Source organism: Taudactylus pleione, unplaced genomic scaffold, assembly GCF_031769625.1.
Source record: "Taudactylus pleione unplaced genomic scaffold, aTauple2 ptg000520l, whole genome shotgun sequence".
NCBI lineage: Eukaryota > Metazoa > Chordata > Amphibia > Anura > Myobatrachidae > Taudactylus > Taudactylus pleione.
The window spans coordinates 4,653,225-4,671,143 of record NW_028284922.1 but is presented as its reverse complement, the minus strand read 5'-3'; the positions used below and the strand labels follow the sequence as shown (position 1 = coordinate 4,671,143).

Here is a 17,919-nt window from a genome sequence, read left to right as displayed (position 1 = left end):
GCTGACTCAGGGCCGTATTTAACTAGCCGTGATAAGTACGAATCCGTGGAAAAGAACCGGGGATACGTCATTTTACCAGCAAAAACTTATCCCTGTATTCAGTTCCAAAGAGTTTTTGCCGGTGCGGAAAGTCAATGCATTGGAATAGACGAAAAAGATTCGCCTATGAATAGCAGTCGAAAAAAGTGCAGAATTTGGATTTTGGGTGCAAAGCTGCGGGAACCACCCTGCACCTTTGGGACAGTCCCCCAATGTAATCCTAGTCAAAAAAAAGTTTAAAAAAAACTTTAGATCACCACAAAAAACTACTTTTATTTTGGTTGTCGAAAAAATTAAAAGTTGGGAGCAAACTTAAAAACTAGCGAAATAGACTCCAGGGGGGTCCCTAAGTATGCCCCATGTGTTTTTACGTTTGTAGGTGTTTGCGGTAGGTGGATTTTTAAAGATTTTTAAAGCTTCACTTTAGCAACTTCAAAATATGCTAGCCCCCATTTTCATGTACCCCAATTTTGCGGGGACTACTTATTTTGAACAAAAAAACCTTGCAAATGCTATTCTTCACCACTACTGCAAAGACATGAAATAGAGCATATAAGTACCCCTAATACCTTCAGCAGGGGTATTCGGGTGTATCTATAGTGATCCCCATTGTCAGACCATCTTTTGGGGGGTGTCAGGCTCATTTCCCCAAATCTGACAGTACTTTTCACATATTACAGTTTCGCTGGCTCCCGTTTTCGCCGACTTCTAATTGAAAATGGCGGAAAACGGGTACGCACGCGGTACTTTTCCGCATTGAAAACCAGCGAAGTGGTCAAAAAGTCCAGCATGCGAAAAATACGGGACTTTTCACATGGAATTGAATATGGCCCTCAGTGTCCAGCAAAAGAGCCCCAGACCATCACGCTTCCTCGTCTATGTTGACAGTTGACAGTTGATGTCACAGTTTTATAGATAAGCCGAGGTGTCCTAGAGGTTTTAAGCCCAATATTTAAAAGAGCATTGCTTTTAATAGCAAAATATGTGGAGTTTTGCAATTAAAAGCATTGCCCTTTTACATTTTGACCTTCCAGTCTTCAGTATCCTCCTGGCAGTAGTGATTGGCCCAGACAAGCCTATTTTTAGCCCATTACTTATTCTCTGAAGAAGGCATGTTTTTATAACACTGACATGTACATTATTTTTCAGTTTTTGGTAACCTAAACTTTTGTTTTTCTTTTTTAACCTCTAGCAGTTTACAGTATAACATTATATAATTCCAGACATAGACGAGTATACTGTGTAACTATAGCACTTAGGACCTCATTCAGAGCCGGTCGCACAGAGCGTGCGGTCGGTCTGAATGAGGGGAGGACCTCTTGAATTTTCAAGACGTCCTCCTTTGCGGTGGTAAGGCTGTGGGTTAACACCCACAGCCTTACGACCGCCTAAGGTGATGGTCGCGATGGTCAAGACCATCGCGACCATCGGGGCTTACGACGAGACCCTAGGGTAGGGTCTCCCTTGTCGTAACCCCCGGAGAGCTTTCGGCTCTGTCTGAGCCGGAAGCTCTCCACTGACATCACTAGTGATGTCAGTGGGGCCGCCCCCAAACGGTAGGCGTTCCCATGGTAATTCCCCTGTTTGGGCTGCCACCCCCCCCCGGCCCGCCTTCCAAACGGGGCGAGCTGTCAATCAACATCGACAGTTCGCCCCCTTTGGATCGAGACCCGCTACAACCGGCGCTGTCGGTCGTAGCGGGTCTCACGTATGCGCACGACGGTGCCGGCGCCGTCGTGCGCATGCTCTGTGGGGGGCCATCGACCCGGTCCCAGCGCATCGGCGCTAACGACCGGGTCTGAATGACCCCCTTATTGCTACCAATATGGAGACACATTTCCTGGAGTAAACCAGGTACTCTTCTCTCATGAAGTAAACCAGGAGCATTTGCTACCCTTATTGATCTGGCATACATCTTGCGATATGGGCATCTCTACAAGCCAGGTAAAATGCGCCTTTATGGGGGTTGCATTTTACGCTTGCAATTTAGATGTAAATTCCATCCCACTCAACATGAGCCCCTAAGTATGAAGACCGAAAATGTATTTTAATTTATATAATACAAAAGACAGTATTTAAGCAAACTTTTTTGAATGCTAGAACAGAAGTTGATACCTGCAAGCCGCCATATTTATTTTATTTCACTAATCGTTGCCTTTACTGAATAAATAAATTACCGTAGAAATATGCGAGCAAAGCAGTGTCTTATATACTTTTATCGCGATATATACAGCACAGTACTCGATTTTCCAAGACCTAATAATAGCAATCCCCATTTAGCAAATTATCTCAATTTATAACTCATAGGGGTAAATATGATCAGTTCTGATTTAGCAAAAGTGCAGATTTTGTTGCCAATCTTGCTGCTGGATTTAAAGCAACATTTTTTTATTTTACCCAAGTATATATTACTCATTTATCACTATCTTTTGAAGAAATTGATGTGTGTATTCAGTTTCTTTTATTTAACTCAACAGTACTTAATTATACAATGGAAAGCCTATATCTTGTGTTGAGATCATTTTTACATCATCATTATTATTATTATCATTACCTTTTAATTGTACTGTTATCTGAACGTCAATTTAATGATTGTATATAAATAGTAATATAATTATCTACCAAAGTTTGTGTAGCATTGTGTACTCATGGCCTGCAGAGGGCAGTGTTCTGCCATGTCTCACATACTTCATTTAAATTGCAAAATTAAATGTTTTTGAAATTCAGACAAAATTCGCCTAACTTCAAGATGCTAAGCATGTACACCTGTTCAAAAGTTGTTATAGGAAACAGAGATTAAGTTGATATGAAAAATGTCTTCACTTAAACAAAAAGCTTTTCCAAAACTTTACGTTCATTAACATATCCAATGTATATAAATGACTGTAATAAATGCAGGGATAAAAGCTCTTCTTCATGCAACAAAGCCAGCTTTGTTCTAACCTAAAACCCATCTCTCATTGAATCCTTTTAAAGCTGCGAGATGCATGGAATCTACAGCACGAGCTGCGGCTGCAATCTTACACAAACACACATTACTACAGTCTGGGGATGGGACTAGACCATCTAACTGAGACATTTGAAGCTGTACGAATGTGCTGAGTCACAAGAAGTCGTGCCACTCACTGCCGAGTTACAATGTAATAAATTCAAAATTTGGGGAATTGGCATCACTGCCTGGGGAGTGGCAGGAAAAGCAACGAGTACTGGGCTTGATTGATGTTTGTACGCAAATCCAATCGGAGTTGCGAAAATATGCTAATGACACCCACTGAAAGCATCTGCCGCAAATGCACATAATCCGGAAAAATCGAACGCAGATCAGTCGCCCACCTGCTGAGTAGGTCTAACCTGTCACAGGCACAGCTGGTCTCCAGAAACGCAGGTGCTCTCTTGCCACGAGCAATAATGCAGTGGCTAATTTATGCACGCCCAGTAAACAGTGTTTAAACGGTTCTGACGTGCCTGCCTTTCTGTAGCCACCCTTCATTACCTCCCCCAAACACTGGCAACCTGTCACTCACTTTGCTAATAAATCCTCTGTGCAGATGTAATCGCAATACAATGCTGCGTGTGCGCAGTGCAGCTTATACGTATGTGCAATGGCTAATAATCGCCCGATCTGTGTAAACATCGGAATTTCCATACAATAATGAATCGGGCCCAGTGTTCTTCAGTGCAAAGGTTTTTACATTTTCTTACCTACCCATTGGACCTTTAGTGAGTATGATAAAAAAAAAAAAAAAAAAACATCTCAAAATATCTTAGTGTAAGCTGAATTTGTGTAACACTTAATTGCAGCATATAATATAAGACTTCCAGGGCGATTATAGGTTCTGGATGCCCTAGGCCAGGGATGGGGAACCTCAGGACAAGGGGTCGTATAAGGCCCACGGAGTCATTTGGTCCTGCCCTCTGAGCTTTTCTCTGCTAGCCTCAGCTGGCTTGCAGGGTGACTAGAATGGCACCATGCAGCCAGAATCTATGCAGCAGTGCCGCCAGGAGAGTCCTTAGGAAGCTTCAGACGGCCAAACCGCTGCCCTTACAGCTCCCCAGAGCATCTTCAGGATGCTCCGGGCATTGCTGTAATCACTGGTGATTGTGGCCCCACCCCCATGTGACATCACACGGAGGGTGTGTGGCCTGTACCGAGCCCGCAAATAATGTTATATATATCAAAATGACCCTCGGAGGAAAAAAGTTTCCCCACCCCTGCTCTAGGCTAGTACACTCCTAGCACCCCTATAATGCTGCTAAGCGCAGAGCTCAGGGTTTATGCTTCCCCAGGAAATCGCCATTCACACTGCACATAGGCAGATCATGACTGTTCTACACAACTGACATGTTTAATCCTTGCATCTAATGATGTTAGTGGGGTGTAAAGTAAACTTTGGCTTCTGGGGAATGTAAGGAAGACTCTAGAGATAATCTTGTGCGGTTCTTCAGCCTGCCCAAATGGGGCTGTAGCACAATGTGCATAAAGTTAAGGTTTTAGTAGTAGGTGACATCATGGTCACCACAGCCTTCTGGTAGTTACTTTAATTACTTCCCTCCACACCACCTCAAGACACCTGAGTAACTAACACGCTTCTTTAATTAAGCTGTGCGGTCGCCACCAGCATGTAATGAATTAGGTCTTCATTTTATTCCCCGACTTACTCCCCACCCCCTCCCCCACCTCAACTCCTTGTGCCCAAAGCTGCAGCCTATTGGTTAATCAGGCACTGATGACAATTCTCGGCAATTTGTCACCACAATCTTCACTGCACATTACAAACATGGCTAACTTTGTGTGCCTGCCACCCAGAGATGGGGAGAGATTCATGGACACTGATGTTGATTAGTTTATTTTAATGTTTGACAGTCTCCCAAATTCATAAAGCTCAGCTACTACATTAGGGCCTGAAACTTCCAGCTATGTGACCATCAGCACTGATAAGCCATCTGCAAATAGCCCTAATTTATATTCCTTGCCTTTCAACTTAGATATTGATGTAACAAGATATCCGGGTTGGCTTATGATTCTTGTCAGGAGTAGCTTGTAAATGGCTAAAATGCCATATAAACATTTCAGTAAGATCCATATAATGTGTCACTTCTGCAAGACTGAGAAAGTCAGATACAAAAGAATATCTCTCTTGTGTCCACTGGCATGGTCACTCCTGCAATATTATATCATTTTGAACAAATAGCAGCAGCAGGTCTTGGTTACATGTCTCAGTTAATCTTTAATAGCATGTTTAAAAATGAGGGCTCTTGGCACTTGCAGACTCTAGCTAGCAGTCAGCATGACATTTTTCCCTCTGGAAGAAACCATTGTGACACTTGTGAAATACTGATTTCACCTTGTCATTCAAAGGTTTGGTTCGAGCCTCCCTCCTCTCTATCAAATCTGCAAACACACCCATGGATAGGGAGAACTCGTAACTACTTTAAAAGCCTCCTTCTGGGCTTCTTTTAATGTTTTCATACACCTCCCAAACCAAATTCTTTACAGTATCAGCCTCCAGCTGCAGCCTACAGTATTAGTCCATTAGAAAAATTTAATTTAGGCACCACAACTGCTTGAAAGAAAGTGTTATTTACACTGGCAGATCCAACCATCTGCACTACTTTGGCAACTTGTAGTGATTATAGATGTGTTGTTCTGGGTTGGGTATGGGAGCCCGGCACTCGGGATGCCTGCTGTCAAAAGACCGACAGCGGTATCCCGATGCTGAGAATCCCAACAGGGGCACAGTAAGTACCCTAACCCTCCCTCCTTCACCCCCTAACCCTCCTTACCTGTATCCTAACCCTCCCTACCCCTAACCCTCCAGGTTAGTGTCTAAACCTAACCCTCACCCCTTAGTGCTTAAACCTAACCCTCTCCCCTTAGTGCCTAACCCCCCCCCTTCCCCCCGGTGGTGCCTAACCCCAACCCCTCACTATCCACAGCATAACCCTAATCTCCCCCCTCCAGCACCCTAACCTTAGCCCCCCCCCCCCCTGTGGTGCCTAAATTTAACTCTCCCCTCCCCACAGGATTCCGGCTTCGGCATCTCCACTCATGTCAGGATTCCGGCGCTGGTCTTGTGGCATGAACACTAAGAAAAAGGAAATTGTAGATTCTCCTTAAACACACTTGTGTTTGGGCAGATTTGGGCGCACATTGGCGATGATGTGAGGTTTAAACCCCCCACTCTCTCCCAGACTGCTTCATAATAAATGAAGTGCTGCTGAGATATTAAATAGTCTGTCAAAATGTATGTGTATGTGAATGCAATAAGATATAGGGGGAGATGTACTATGCCTTGGGGGGCGATTCAATTGTTTAGACGGCGGCTATTTTTTTTTAAGGTGACCGGAGCAATTCAATTGTTGCTCCGTCTGAGCGTGATAGCCCCCGGCGCTGGCATTTCTGCCCGCACCCTTAGGAGGGTGCGAGCACAAATGTGCAATAAAACCATGGTTTGGGCGACCTGACCGCCTTTAGAGGACCCTAAGCAGGACTAATAGGGCGTGAAGACGGCGATAAATAATGGGCACCAGAACAATTGTATTGCAACTCTGGGCGCCCATTGATTATCGCCACCCACACAACAATTGATTCGCTCCCTTGGAGAGAGATAAAGTGGATGGAGATAAAGTACCAACCTATCAGCTCCTAACTGTCACTGTACAGGCCGTGTTTGAAAAAATGGCCGGAGCTGATTGGTTGGTACTTTATCTCCATCCACTTTATATACTCTCCAAGCCTTTGTACATAGACCCCTTATGTGATCTGGGGCAGAGCTCTTTTAACTTTCAAGTGCACAAGTAGCCAGCCCATGATGGTAGCCCACATTTTGGAAGCTGAAACAATATTCATGAGAATGTCGTTTACCAAACCCATGCACTGGAAAAAGCATAAGCCTACGTCCGCTGTGTGCTGATTTGGTCACATCTGAATTTTGCACCGCCTTGTGCTTGGAAAAGCGGAACGGAGAGGTAAGAAGCAGTCAAATGCCGTCTGAATACAACAAAGGTCTGTTCACATAATTGTGACTGAGACACAGATACACATGTCAGTACTGTCACTGTATTATCTGCGGGTCACTGAGGGCTGGTGCAAATGTCCATTCATGTTGTTACCAGAACTACCTGGCTGAGTCTTATTGGCTAAGTAAGGATTAATCCCCTGCAGCTGATGATCACGACTATAGTATATTATTATGTAGGTGTATTTTAAAATATTTTTAATTGGGACTGTCATTTGTACACGAGGAAGAATATACCTGCTGTATTATAGACGGTTTCTTATCTATTTTAAATCAAGCTTAATAGCGAATGCCTTTTTGCTCTAAAGACAATTTTAATAAAAACGTGTGAAGTGTAACTGATGTATAAACCTGGTGCATGTGCTACTGGTACACAGACTAAAGGGTGTAAATACAACCCCGCATCAGCCTCATTGTATAGTAATGTACTTTTTTGAGTTGGGGTCTTATAACATGTTAAAATGTTTTAAAGAAAGTGTCGCTATTGAGACGCACTGAGAACGGTATGATATGACTTGACTGTTCAATCCCACTCCTTTCTTCTTAATACAGTCTTCAGGTAAGAGTGAATGTTCTTGAAACTTGAGAAGAGAAGGGCTTATCACGTTTGTTCCAGTTTTCTTGGATCCACCGTCATTCCATTCTGTCTGTTATCTTACAATTCCACTCAGTTTTAAGGAGAAGTTGAGCACACAAAGGTTGCTTTTTACTTTACTTTCCCTGCTTCAGTGCTTCATAAATCATATTGGCATATCACGCTATTACATTACTTTGCCTTCTTTTATATCTTTTTTTTTTTTTTTAGTTCTTTTGGATGGATTATAAAAGTTCCTCTTGGATGTGTGTTTTTCTACAGTATATGAAAATGCAGAGTGTTTGTTTTTTGTATTTTGCCTTTTGTATAAACATTCTCCCATCAAAATAATGCATGGTAAAGTTTCAGCCACAACAAGAAACATACAGTTTATACTCAGGAACCGATACCGGCTCAGGGGTTAATGTTTTGTTCTTGAATAACTTGCGCGATTTCAACCGTAATGTGTGTTTTTTTTTATTTTTTAAAGAAACATATTCAGGTGATTTAATCTTATTATTACTAGGCCACAATTAGTGCCATTTACATCGGAACTTATCATTCTGTAATGTAAAACTGAGGCAAATATATGCATGCACTATGTGTATAAATGGAGAGCTGTGACATCATCACTTTCATTTTCCATTATTTTAAAGCATAAAGCACCCCCTTCTGTAAGTTTTTATATGTATTATGTCACTTCAGCGCTCCCCCCTGCATCGTCTTCCCTTTACATGCTGACGGAACTGCTTGATGCTTAATAGTTTCCCTAGATTACCAGTAGGAAGTACATTATCACATATAATAAGAAGTTAGCAAGTTACTAGGGTAAAGTGATTCTCGTATACAGATAAGTTTTGTCTTCACTATCAGTTCTGCATTCCATCACAGAACACTGTCACAGGGGGATACAGTAAGTGGGCAAGTCTTTGTCTTATGTATAAATGGACAAATAGTCCGGTCATAATGCTGCTGGCTCGCTTAGACTGCACTCACCAATTTGGGGGGGGGTCAACAAAATAAACTGATTCTTTATATCAGCCTAAAGGTTCAAGTTGTAACAAAAACATTTATTGCGTTTATTTCTTATATGAAATGTTGGTATTATCCTCTCCTCTATACTAGCTATAACGACAGGCACCATCTTCTTTATAAATCACCGCAATGCCTCTTATATTCGTTCTCTCTATCTGATTGAACTGTTTTGCAATTCTAGCAGCATCTAAAAAAAAGTCATTTTGGATCTTATTAAGAGTTCGCCTTAAACGCAATATGAGACTTTTTTCGGTCTCAAATTGTGATTGTTTTTCCTGGACCGCACATGACCAATTCTTCGGAACCTGCATTTTTTTTTGTCTTAAACCAGACTTGAGACTCTCTGTGACTAAGGCACTAGGCTGAGGCTAGAGTGGGCTTGGAATTGAAGGACGTGGGTGTGAATGCGCCTTCAGTGGTCGTGCAGTTGCAACAAAATGACAGTAAGGGCACGGTGTGGGCATGTGTTCACAATTTAAGAATTGAGACTAACATGCAGGGGCGTATCTATAACGGGCCACTGGGTCCAAGGGGGCCCACTCTGCACCCATACTTTCTAATACCTACCTCTACGAAGTCCTACATCGGCTGGGGAGGCGCTGTACAAAACACCTGGAAAATGGCAGCCGCGACCATTTTCCCAGTGTTCAGAGCGCATGCGCAGCAGGGAAATCGCATGCGCAAGAGAACCCGGGCACAGACTAGTGCCCGGAGTCTACTGTACCTCGGGCCCCCTCCTCTGTTAATGCGCCCCTGCTAACATGGCTACCGAAGAGTTTCAAATGCAGCCTCCTGAAGGGGTCTGACTGACGCCAGCTCTGACCCTGGTGTTAATAGTGATGACTGCATCCGATTAGCCGTAGTGTTTAAAAAGTCCCTTTACACTCCAAAGAACCCTCATTTTAAAAATAAAAAATTCTGAAATTATCATGCACAATTGGGGAAGCCTGCAAATATATTTATAAGGGTTAAAATGCAAAAATATATATATTTGCGTGTTCCTCACTGAGCGATTTAAGTGCTCAGCCAATCAACAATATACTGTATTTCCATTGTGTGCTGTGATTTGTAGCATTTTCTGTAGCGTCACTGAAACCAGCCCTCCACTCACAATCCAGTCTCATCTCAGTCCGGTACAACAAGGGGTGGGAGTCGCAGTCAAGGGGAGGGGGTCGCAGTTTTAAAATTCGATTATGTGACTGACTGGGAATTTGGCCGCAGAGATGCAATTTTTTTTCAAAAAATAAAATCGCAAATTGGGATAACATTTTAGACTGACTGAATGAGGCCCTTTGAGCCAAATGTAATAGGGTGAAAGTTTAGAAAATGTGGGAGTTTAGCAGTAACCTCTCACACTTTTTAAACTCGCCCAATGTAATAGAGTCCGGGAACATGAAAACTCGCCCAATGTAATAGAGTCCGGGAACATGATAACTCGCCGAAAGTAATAGAATCCGGGAACATGAAAACTCGCCCAATGTAATAGAGTCCGGGAACATGAAAACTCGCCCAATGTAATAGAGTCCGGGAACATGAAAACTCGCCCAATGTAATAGAATCCGGGAACATGAAAACTCGCCCAATGTAATAGAATCCGGGAACATGAAAACTCGCCCAATGTAATAGAGTCCGGGAACATGAAAACTCGCCCAATGTAATAGAGTCCGGGAACATGAAAACTCGCCCAATGTAATAGAATCCGGGAACATGAAAACTCGCCCAATGTAATAGAGTCCGGGAACATGATAACTCGCCCAATGTAATAGAATCCGGGAACATGAAAACTCGCCCAATGTAATAGAATCCGGGAACATGAAAACTCGCCCAATGTAATAGAGTCCGGGAACATGAAAACTCGCCCAATGTAATAGAATATGGGAACATGATAACTCGCATGTTTTTCAGTCTCCAAAAACTCTCACGTTTTAAACTCTCATCCAGATGTTTTCCCATTTTGAAGATTAAACTCGACCAATGTGAAAGATTACTGCTAATCTCTCACATTTTCTAAACTCTCACCCTATTACATTTGGCCCTTTATCTCAACAAAGTGGATCCCATGATTAGTGCATAGCTTGTGAGGAACTAATGAATTACAGATTATTAATTCATGGCCACAGTTGTTTTTCACAACATATAAAATCACTATAACTGAACTCCAATATTGATTTTGTTGGGCTGTCACGTGTTTTGTTGAGCTTTTCACTGGAGAATGATTAACCAAGCCTGCAAAGACCTAACCACGGATTCACTATTCATATAACTGTAGGCCATAACCTATATTGCTACATGATATTTTTTTTATTATACCAATCAAGTGAAATAAGTTTGAATTTTAAAGGAATTCATTGTTATGGCTGTGAGCTACAATATATTATAAAATGAATGTAGAAAAAATATATACTGTCTCTCTCTGTAACAGAAGACTGTTAAGGGATCGATTTATTAAAGGGATGCCTTCCGGAAATTATGCACAAAAGGCAGTTTTCATCTGATTTAAGGATTCTGTCTATTTAAGAAGAACCTAATGCAAATGCAGGAGGTATCAGGTTTACCAAACTTGGCCCGATCTTCAGAGGGCGTTAACTATTCTGGGACTATGAGAGAGAACATAGCTGGTGCGGACGCTTCTATCCCATCTCCGGCAGGCTTGATTCTCCTCCCATCCCATTTCTAGCAAAGTGATGCTGCTTATGTGCAGTGTCACAGTCGGCAGTAAAGTGACAGTGATAGCTGTCACTTTACTGCAAACCTGTTCACTGGGACAATATCATATCACAGCCGCTGTCCATTTGTTGGTAAATAGGCAGTACAAATAATTTCTTATCACTACAATTTCCAACGATAAATGATAATTTACATGTATTGGCTTTGGTATATCTGTAGCTTCATTTTACTTATTATGCTGCTGAACTGTATATAGGAATTATACAATGAAAAATCTCTGCCCATTTCATATATGTCTAACACACTGCATCTGTTATTTCGGCAGCCATCAGACAGGATGGGGTGAATGTCAAGGGTTACTTTGCTTGGTCCCTGCTCGACAACTTTGAGTGGCTTTCTGGCTACAGTGTCCGGTTTGGATTGTTCCATGTGGATTTTAACCAACCGAATCTTCCAAGAACGCCGTACTATTCAGCAACTGAGTTTGGCAAAGTGGTAAAAGGAAATGAATTGATTTATAATTAGAAAGCATGCCAACTGCCTGGAACTGCTAATTTGTTTTAATTTGCAGCTCAACACAGATGATTTAAAAATATATGTGTAATAAGGAATAAAGGGTACATTACTGTAAAATTACTATATTGCTTCTTGAAAACTTGAAATGCTTTTATTTTCGGAAGACTATTTTCAGAGAAAAGTTTCACGCTATGTTCAGGATGGAATGCAACATTAAAAAGAAACCACTCTGAGATGAATTGATCTTGGTGCCTGTGTGTGTCTGCCATTCATAAGAGCGGCAGTCATATCTGCGGGCCAGAGCAAGATGAAGATCTAGATGCCTGCAGTATTTTCAGAGGCGTTTTCCCTATCATTCCGTTCCATTCAATGTTCACTTGTTCTTGGTGATGTCGTCATACTAACCATGAGGTTAAACAATATACTTGTATAGGATGGAAGCCAAGACGTGCACTCCTCCTGTGTAGATCATGGGGTTCTTTACATTTTCAGTAGACTAAAATCATCAGCCCTTTTTTTTCTAAAATACTTTCAGGTTTAGACTCATTTGTGACAATTACGTGCGTTGAACTTTTGAAACTGCGCCGAGTGTGTACACATCTCAGATCATTTGTAACCTCAAAGTGCAAACTATAGGCTGAGACCCAAAGACTGACACTTCTTTTATGGAGTAAAACGGCAGTGCATCCTGCACTTGTCAAAGAGAGCACTGTACAAAAGCCCCCTCGCCAACCCCTTTATGCCACTTTAATAATCTTGCTACTCTGCAAAAGGGTTGGGAACAGGATCCCGGCAGTCTGAATACTGACAGTGGCATCCCAACAGTCAGAATCCCGACACAACCACATAAGTATACGAACACTAACCCCATGAACCCCCCTCCCCCCGCAGCCTAATCCTAACCCTCCGCCCCTGCAGCCTAACCTTCCCCCTAGTGCCTAATACTTACCGTCGGGATGCCGACTCTCAGTATCCTGGAGACGGGATTCCAAACTGCTGTCGGGTTTCTGGCGCAGGCTGTCTGACCGCCGGCATCGCGACCGCCGGGATGCCAACTGCATCCACTACAAAAGGAGGGCGATTAACGTGCCATGTCTGTACTTCTCTATATGAATAACTACACACAACTCCCCACTGTACAGTAGGTGCAAACTGCAGCTCTTTTGCAAAAAAAAGCCATATTACTTGGAAAGTATGTGCACCTCAGCTGCAAACCAGGCGTGTTTTGTACATTATGTTACCTGACAGGTTCAAAGCTGCTTTTGCACTGTGGAACAGCAATTTTGCACTTGCTGAATTACCTCCAGCGGAGATAGACATTTTGTGGGGTGCAGTAGTGATTATGAGATGCAGCCTATGATTTCACTAGCATACATATAGCATAAATATTGTTTAGGCCCCGTGAATAATGATCATGTGTAGGGTTCTTAATGAGCTTCCTGGTTGAATTTCCATAAATGTCGGTACACCTCGCAAAATGGCTACTTGCACGGTGTTCTCTTTAGCAAAGGACCAATTACAGTACCTATGTATAGAATCGGTAAGTCTGCAACAGTACCTCACTAAGGCATATGGCACAACTCTCTGCTCCATGGCTAATACTTGCTAGCACTTTCTACCCTTTGAGCCTGATTCCGAAATTTACGTAAATCTCCAATGCTTAAAGATCTTCGCATGTGTGGGAGCTGCAATGTTGGTTGCCATGCCCAAAAGCCGCAGTATGGTTGACATGCTACTGGGGTTTTGGGGTGGTGAGGGGAAGCATTCCAGGAAACGGGGGGCTTGTCGGTCCCATTTTCTGGCCATGTTGAAGCCACCAGTTTTATCCTTGGATGCATCTTCACTGGTCCAGGCAGTGTGATTTTGCCAAACATCCTGAGTAACTAGAGGGTTACTCAGATATTTGATGGTCACACAGTTGATCTGATGCTGAGTCTTTGAACGCAGCAGCAGATCAGAGAAGCCGGCAGTGGGCGTCTTATTACTTAAGAAGCCTCCTGCGGCTTTCACATAATTTCACTTAGCTGCTGCGTACAAAGATTGGCAAAATTAGGAAACATCTCTTAATCAGGTCCTTTGTTTTCTTGCCTGTATTTAGTCTGACTATCTATGTTCTTGTTTTATGTATTTCCCGGTTTTCCCACTGTCCATGCATCACCACATGGTTTCAAAGTTAGAAAATGGAGTAAAGGAACAGAATAAAAACTATGTCAGGTATAGTATTATATAATATCGAACCTTCTAGGATCACTGCTGAGTACAGCATTTTATTTTCCAATTTTGATATCCATTTATATAATTTTTTTATATTACCTGCAATTACCTACACAGCAGAGGTGCAGCAGAGTACTTAACTTCATCTTCAATGGCGTTTACTTACTTCAATTTAACACAATGACAGTATTTCCCCTCTGTAGTCATCAATGTGATAGAATATGCACTCACAAAACGGAAAGGTGAGTTTTATCCATGGGGTGTAATCATCACTGATGACAAGTACTTCCCACACACAGCTCTGTTGTGTTTGCCTAACATAAGCCTAATGCAGCTCAGTTCAATCTTCTGTGGTTTACTAATTTGCAGCGGAGATTACTTAATGAGGCATAAAAATGGCTTGTGCACTGTGTGAAATCTGCTTTGGACTTGATATTGGCCAAGGGTTTGCGTAGCAAGATGGAGGCGTTTACATCTAGTCTTGTAGAGACGTACAAAAACAAGCTTCTCTTTTGCGGAGCGAGACAACGGCAACGAGCTAAAGGGTGTAGCGATGGCACATTCTCAATTTCTCGTTGTATGATTTGGTGCATTTCCACATAAGGACATGAATTTTGCATCAGCCTGGTGCTGGCAGTGTTTGGGTCTGTTCCCAAATCTCCCGTCTATATACATAAAACTCTTAATTTTGAGGGCAATCATTATTTATTGATTAATGATTAAAAAAATGTATGACTATATTGTGTTAGGCGGGACAAAAAAAATATCTGATTTTAATAAAAGGACAATATTATATAATAATTACATTATTGGGGCTATAATGATTAATTTATAATGGGGGCAATTGTTGTTATTCTGTGTCACTATAAATGGTGTCCACATCATAAAACAATCATTGTTGCCCTGTTCATAAATAAATTTATTGTCCCCATCATTTAAAAACTAAATATTATTGTCCCCTTATAATAACTAAAATAATAATGCCCTATTAATATAATTAACATTTTGTCCCCACTAATATATTTGGAAAATAACTTTGCTCTCTTAACATAAATATTAATTGTTTTTGACCCCTTAATCAATAAATATTGATTGCCTTCATAATTAGTAAGTGTATTGTATCTCCTCTTATTTTCTGTTTGGCCATATAGCTTTTCCGGCATTTTTTATCTGGCGGTTGTGGCCAAACTGCCAATGGTTTTGCCACACATCTCCAGTAGCTTCAGAATCATCTTCACTGCTTATCAGTAAATGCGGCTTTTTGGAGTTGAAATCCACCAGTGATGGTTGGTAGTTTGAAATTGCTGACAAACATGATTGGTAGTAAATTTACCCCTTGGGCTTAATTAATAAAATGGTGCTATGTGCTTAAATGTACTATTACCCACAGCAGCCAATCAGATATGTACTTTCAGTTTGTAACTGGGGCTAGAAAAATTACAGATATAAGCCATAATGTCTGATTTTAATGATGCCTACTTATGTATTGGTTTGTTGTAATGCAGGCGTGCTGACTTACTGAAAGGAAAATGAGCATCTGCATCACTTTACAAATTGTGTAAAGCCAGATTTTCCTGCCAAAGATTAATAATACAAAGGACAGTCTAATAATTAGTGCCATAAATTAGTGCTGCCATGAGGTTAAAATAACACAAATAACAGCCCCTGCAGTATTTCAATTAATTTAATTTTAATTACCCATATTACCATATGAGAACAAACTAGATTACGTTTGAGGGTTAACAAAAAAAAAAAGGACTTGTTGCCTTGGAGAGGACGTGTAAATTGTTAATTGTGGATAAAACTACCTGTATGGCAGTGCACATAAATCTGTAAGGTCATCTTCATACTACAGGAGGTTTTTCTTTTATTGCAGAACAGATTTTAAAAAGCTATTAAAGAATAATATAACATTAAATAAACATACAGTTAAATGAAAATGTCCTACTGCGTTAACTACAAAATGAAGAACAATGTTTACTTACGGAGGGATGGATACCTTATAAGATGCCTCCTACCCGGAGTCTGGTCAATACGGGTTGTTTTTTAAAAAAAATTCTGGAACATGAATGTTATCACATTATGCCATATGCTAATGAATAATCAATTTAAAATAACAGGAAACATTTACAACAGTTTTTTTAGTTTCAGAACGTACTTTGCAATGAAAATCTATTTCTATCCTGAAGGATATCCTGTCTTACCATATAATGATGACCGCTTCAAATATAGCTGCTGATTTATTATTTATCAGGGGTTTTCCCCAAAAAATTAAACGTTTTCTATTATTTGACTTAACGCAGTGGCCAATTACTTATTATAGAGATACTGCTGCACATTCGTAATTGGTAAAGTTCATTGACTGGAACATACCAATGGGAAATGGTAGCTAAAGTCATCTGGAGATGACGTTAGCTAGTAAGGGCAAGCTCTAAAAATGCCAGCTTGATCCAAAGGATAATTTCACTGTCCCCATAAAGACCTATGGGCACACCTGTATCTGCTGTTAATTATATAAACCATGAGTTCTCTGATGTTAGGGGTTTAGTAAATAGCTGCTATCTTAAAAGGACCCTTACTCCAATTATGTTTTTCAACGGAATTAGGGTTTAATAAATAGGCACCATAATCTGTCCCCAAACCCTGGCAGCGATGATCAATGACACATGAAGTCTAAGCAGACGTTACAGAAGTTTGCAGTTATGCACATTATACAGTATACTAGATACTGCAAAAGTCTAGTAAACCATGGTGGGTAATAGAAAGTGTGCATCTGGGAGAATGGCCGAAGGGACAGGAGTTATAATGTATAGAAAGTGAGGTCACAAAGAACATAACAAATTAATGTGAGAATATTTAAAAATCAGATAATGGATACATTGGTCTTAGGCAGCGTCCATGCATTGTATAATTCAGGTGCTAGCTTTATAAGGTGACAGAGCTTACAGAAGCCTGTTGGGTTGTGTTCTCTTGTTCTGTAGCTGGTTTATCTCTCCACTAACATATGTATAACTCTAACTACATTATAATTGTTAACTCACACTTAGAGGAAAATAAACACACACTATAGTTAGTTCTGTACCCTATGCCAGAGCTGTACCCCACACAGATCATCTGAACCCTATTTATAACCATCCTAATATTTGCTAAAGGAGAAAAAGTTTAGCCAGTGGGAAAAGGACGAGAGATGAGCAGAAGCTACAAAAAGCACATTTTCTTGGAAACATTTTCTGTTGCTAATGTATCTGAGCATATATTTGAACCAATATATAGCATTAGAAAACACCTAAAGTAAATTATAGGGAACCAATATTGTTACTTTGAGTATAATGATAAGCAAGATAGAAAAGAAGAGCTATAAAAATGAGCCATGATAAGAAAGTTGGCAGTGTATCCTATGGCTGTAACACAATCCACATGTTCCTAGATTATGTTCTGCTAGATATGAGGGTGGTTCAATACACAAGGTAACAAGACGTCTCAATGTGCAAATTTATTAAACTTGTACATATATGTATAATCAATAGTATAGCCTTGGTCCAGATTATTTTTCCACATAGTCCCCATACTTGTCTAAGCATTTGTTCCAACGGTACACCAAGGCATCTATCCCAGCAGAGCATAAATCAGTGCCAAGCTCCTGAAGCCAGGACATGACGACTTGCTGAACTTCAATGTCAGTTGCAAATTGCCTTCCACCCAGGTGCTTCTTCAATGGTCCAAAGAGATAGAAATCACTCGGTGCCAGGTAGGGAAGATGGCCCAGTACCACACAATGGTAGCGCCGTACCAATTTAAACATGCGGTTGGCTGAGTGTCATCTGGCATCATGCAGCAATATGACACCAGTTCACA

At 41.1% G+C, this 17,919-nt stretch overlaps 1 protein-coding gene across 7 annotated transcripts in view; it reads left to right on the top strand.

Moving 5' to 3' along the window:
* Positions 1–17,919, top strand: part of LOC148501315 (cytosolic beta-glucosidase-like) — a 123,469-nt gene that overhangs the window by 66,901 nt on the left and 38,649 nt on the right. For 6 of the 7 annotated variants that reach the window (XM_088450623.1, XM_088450620.1, XM_088450619.1 and 3 more), the window contains exon 6: positions 11,660–11,967. The exons of the other annotated variant lie outside the window; for it this stretch is intronic. In XM_088450623.1, coding sequence (XP_088306749.1) covers positions 11,660–11,859 — 200 coding nt within the window. In that variant the 3' untranslated portion in view covers positions 11,860–11,967. Of the gene's footprint in view, positions 1–11,659; positions 11,968–17,919 lie in introns of those variants that run through there. 7 annotated transcript variants of the gene reach the window in all.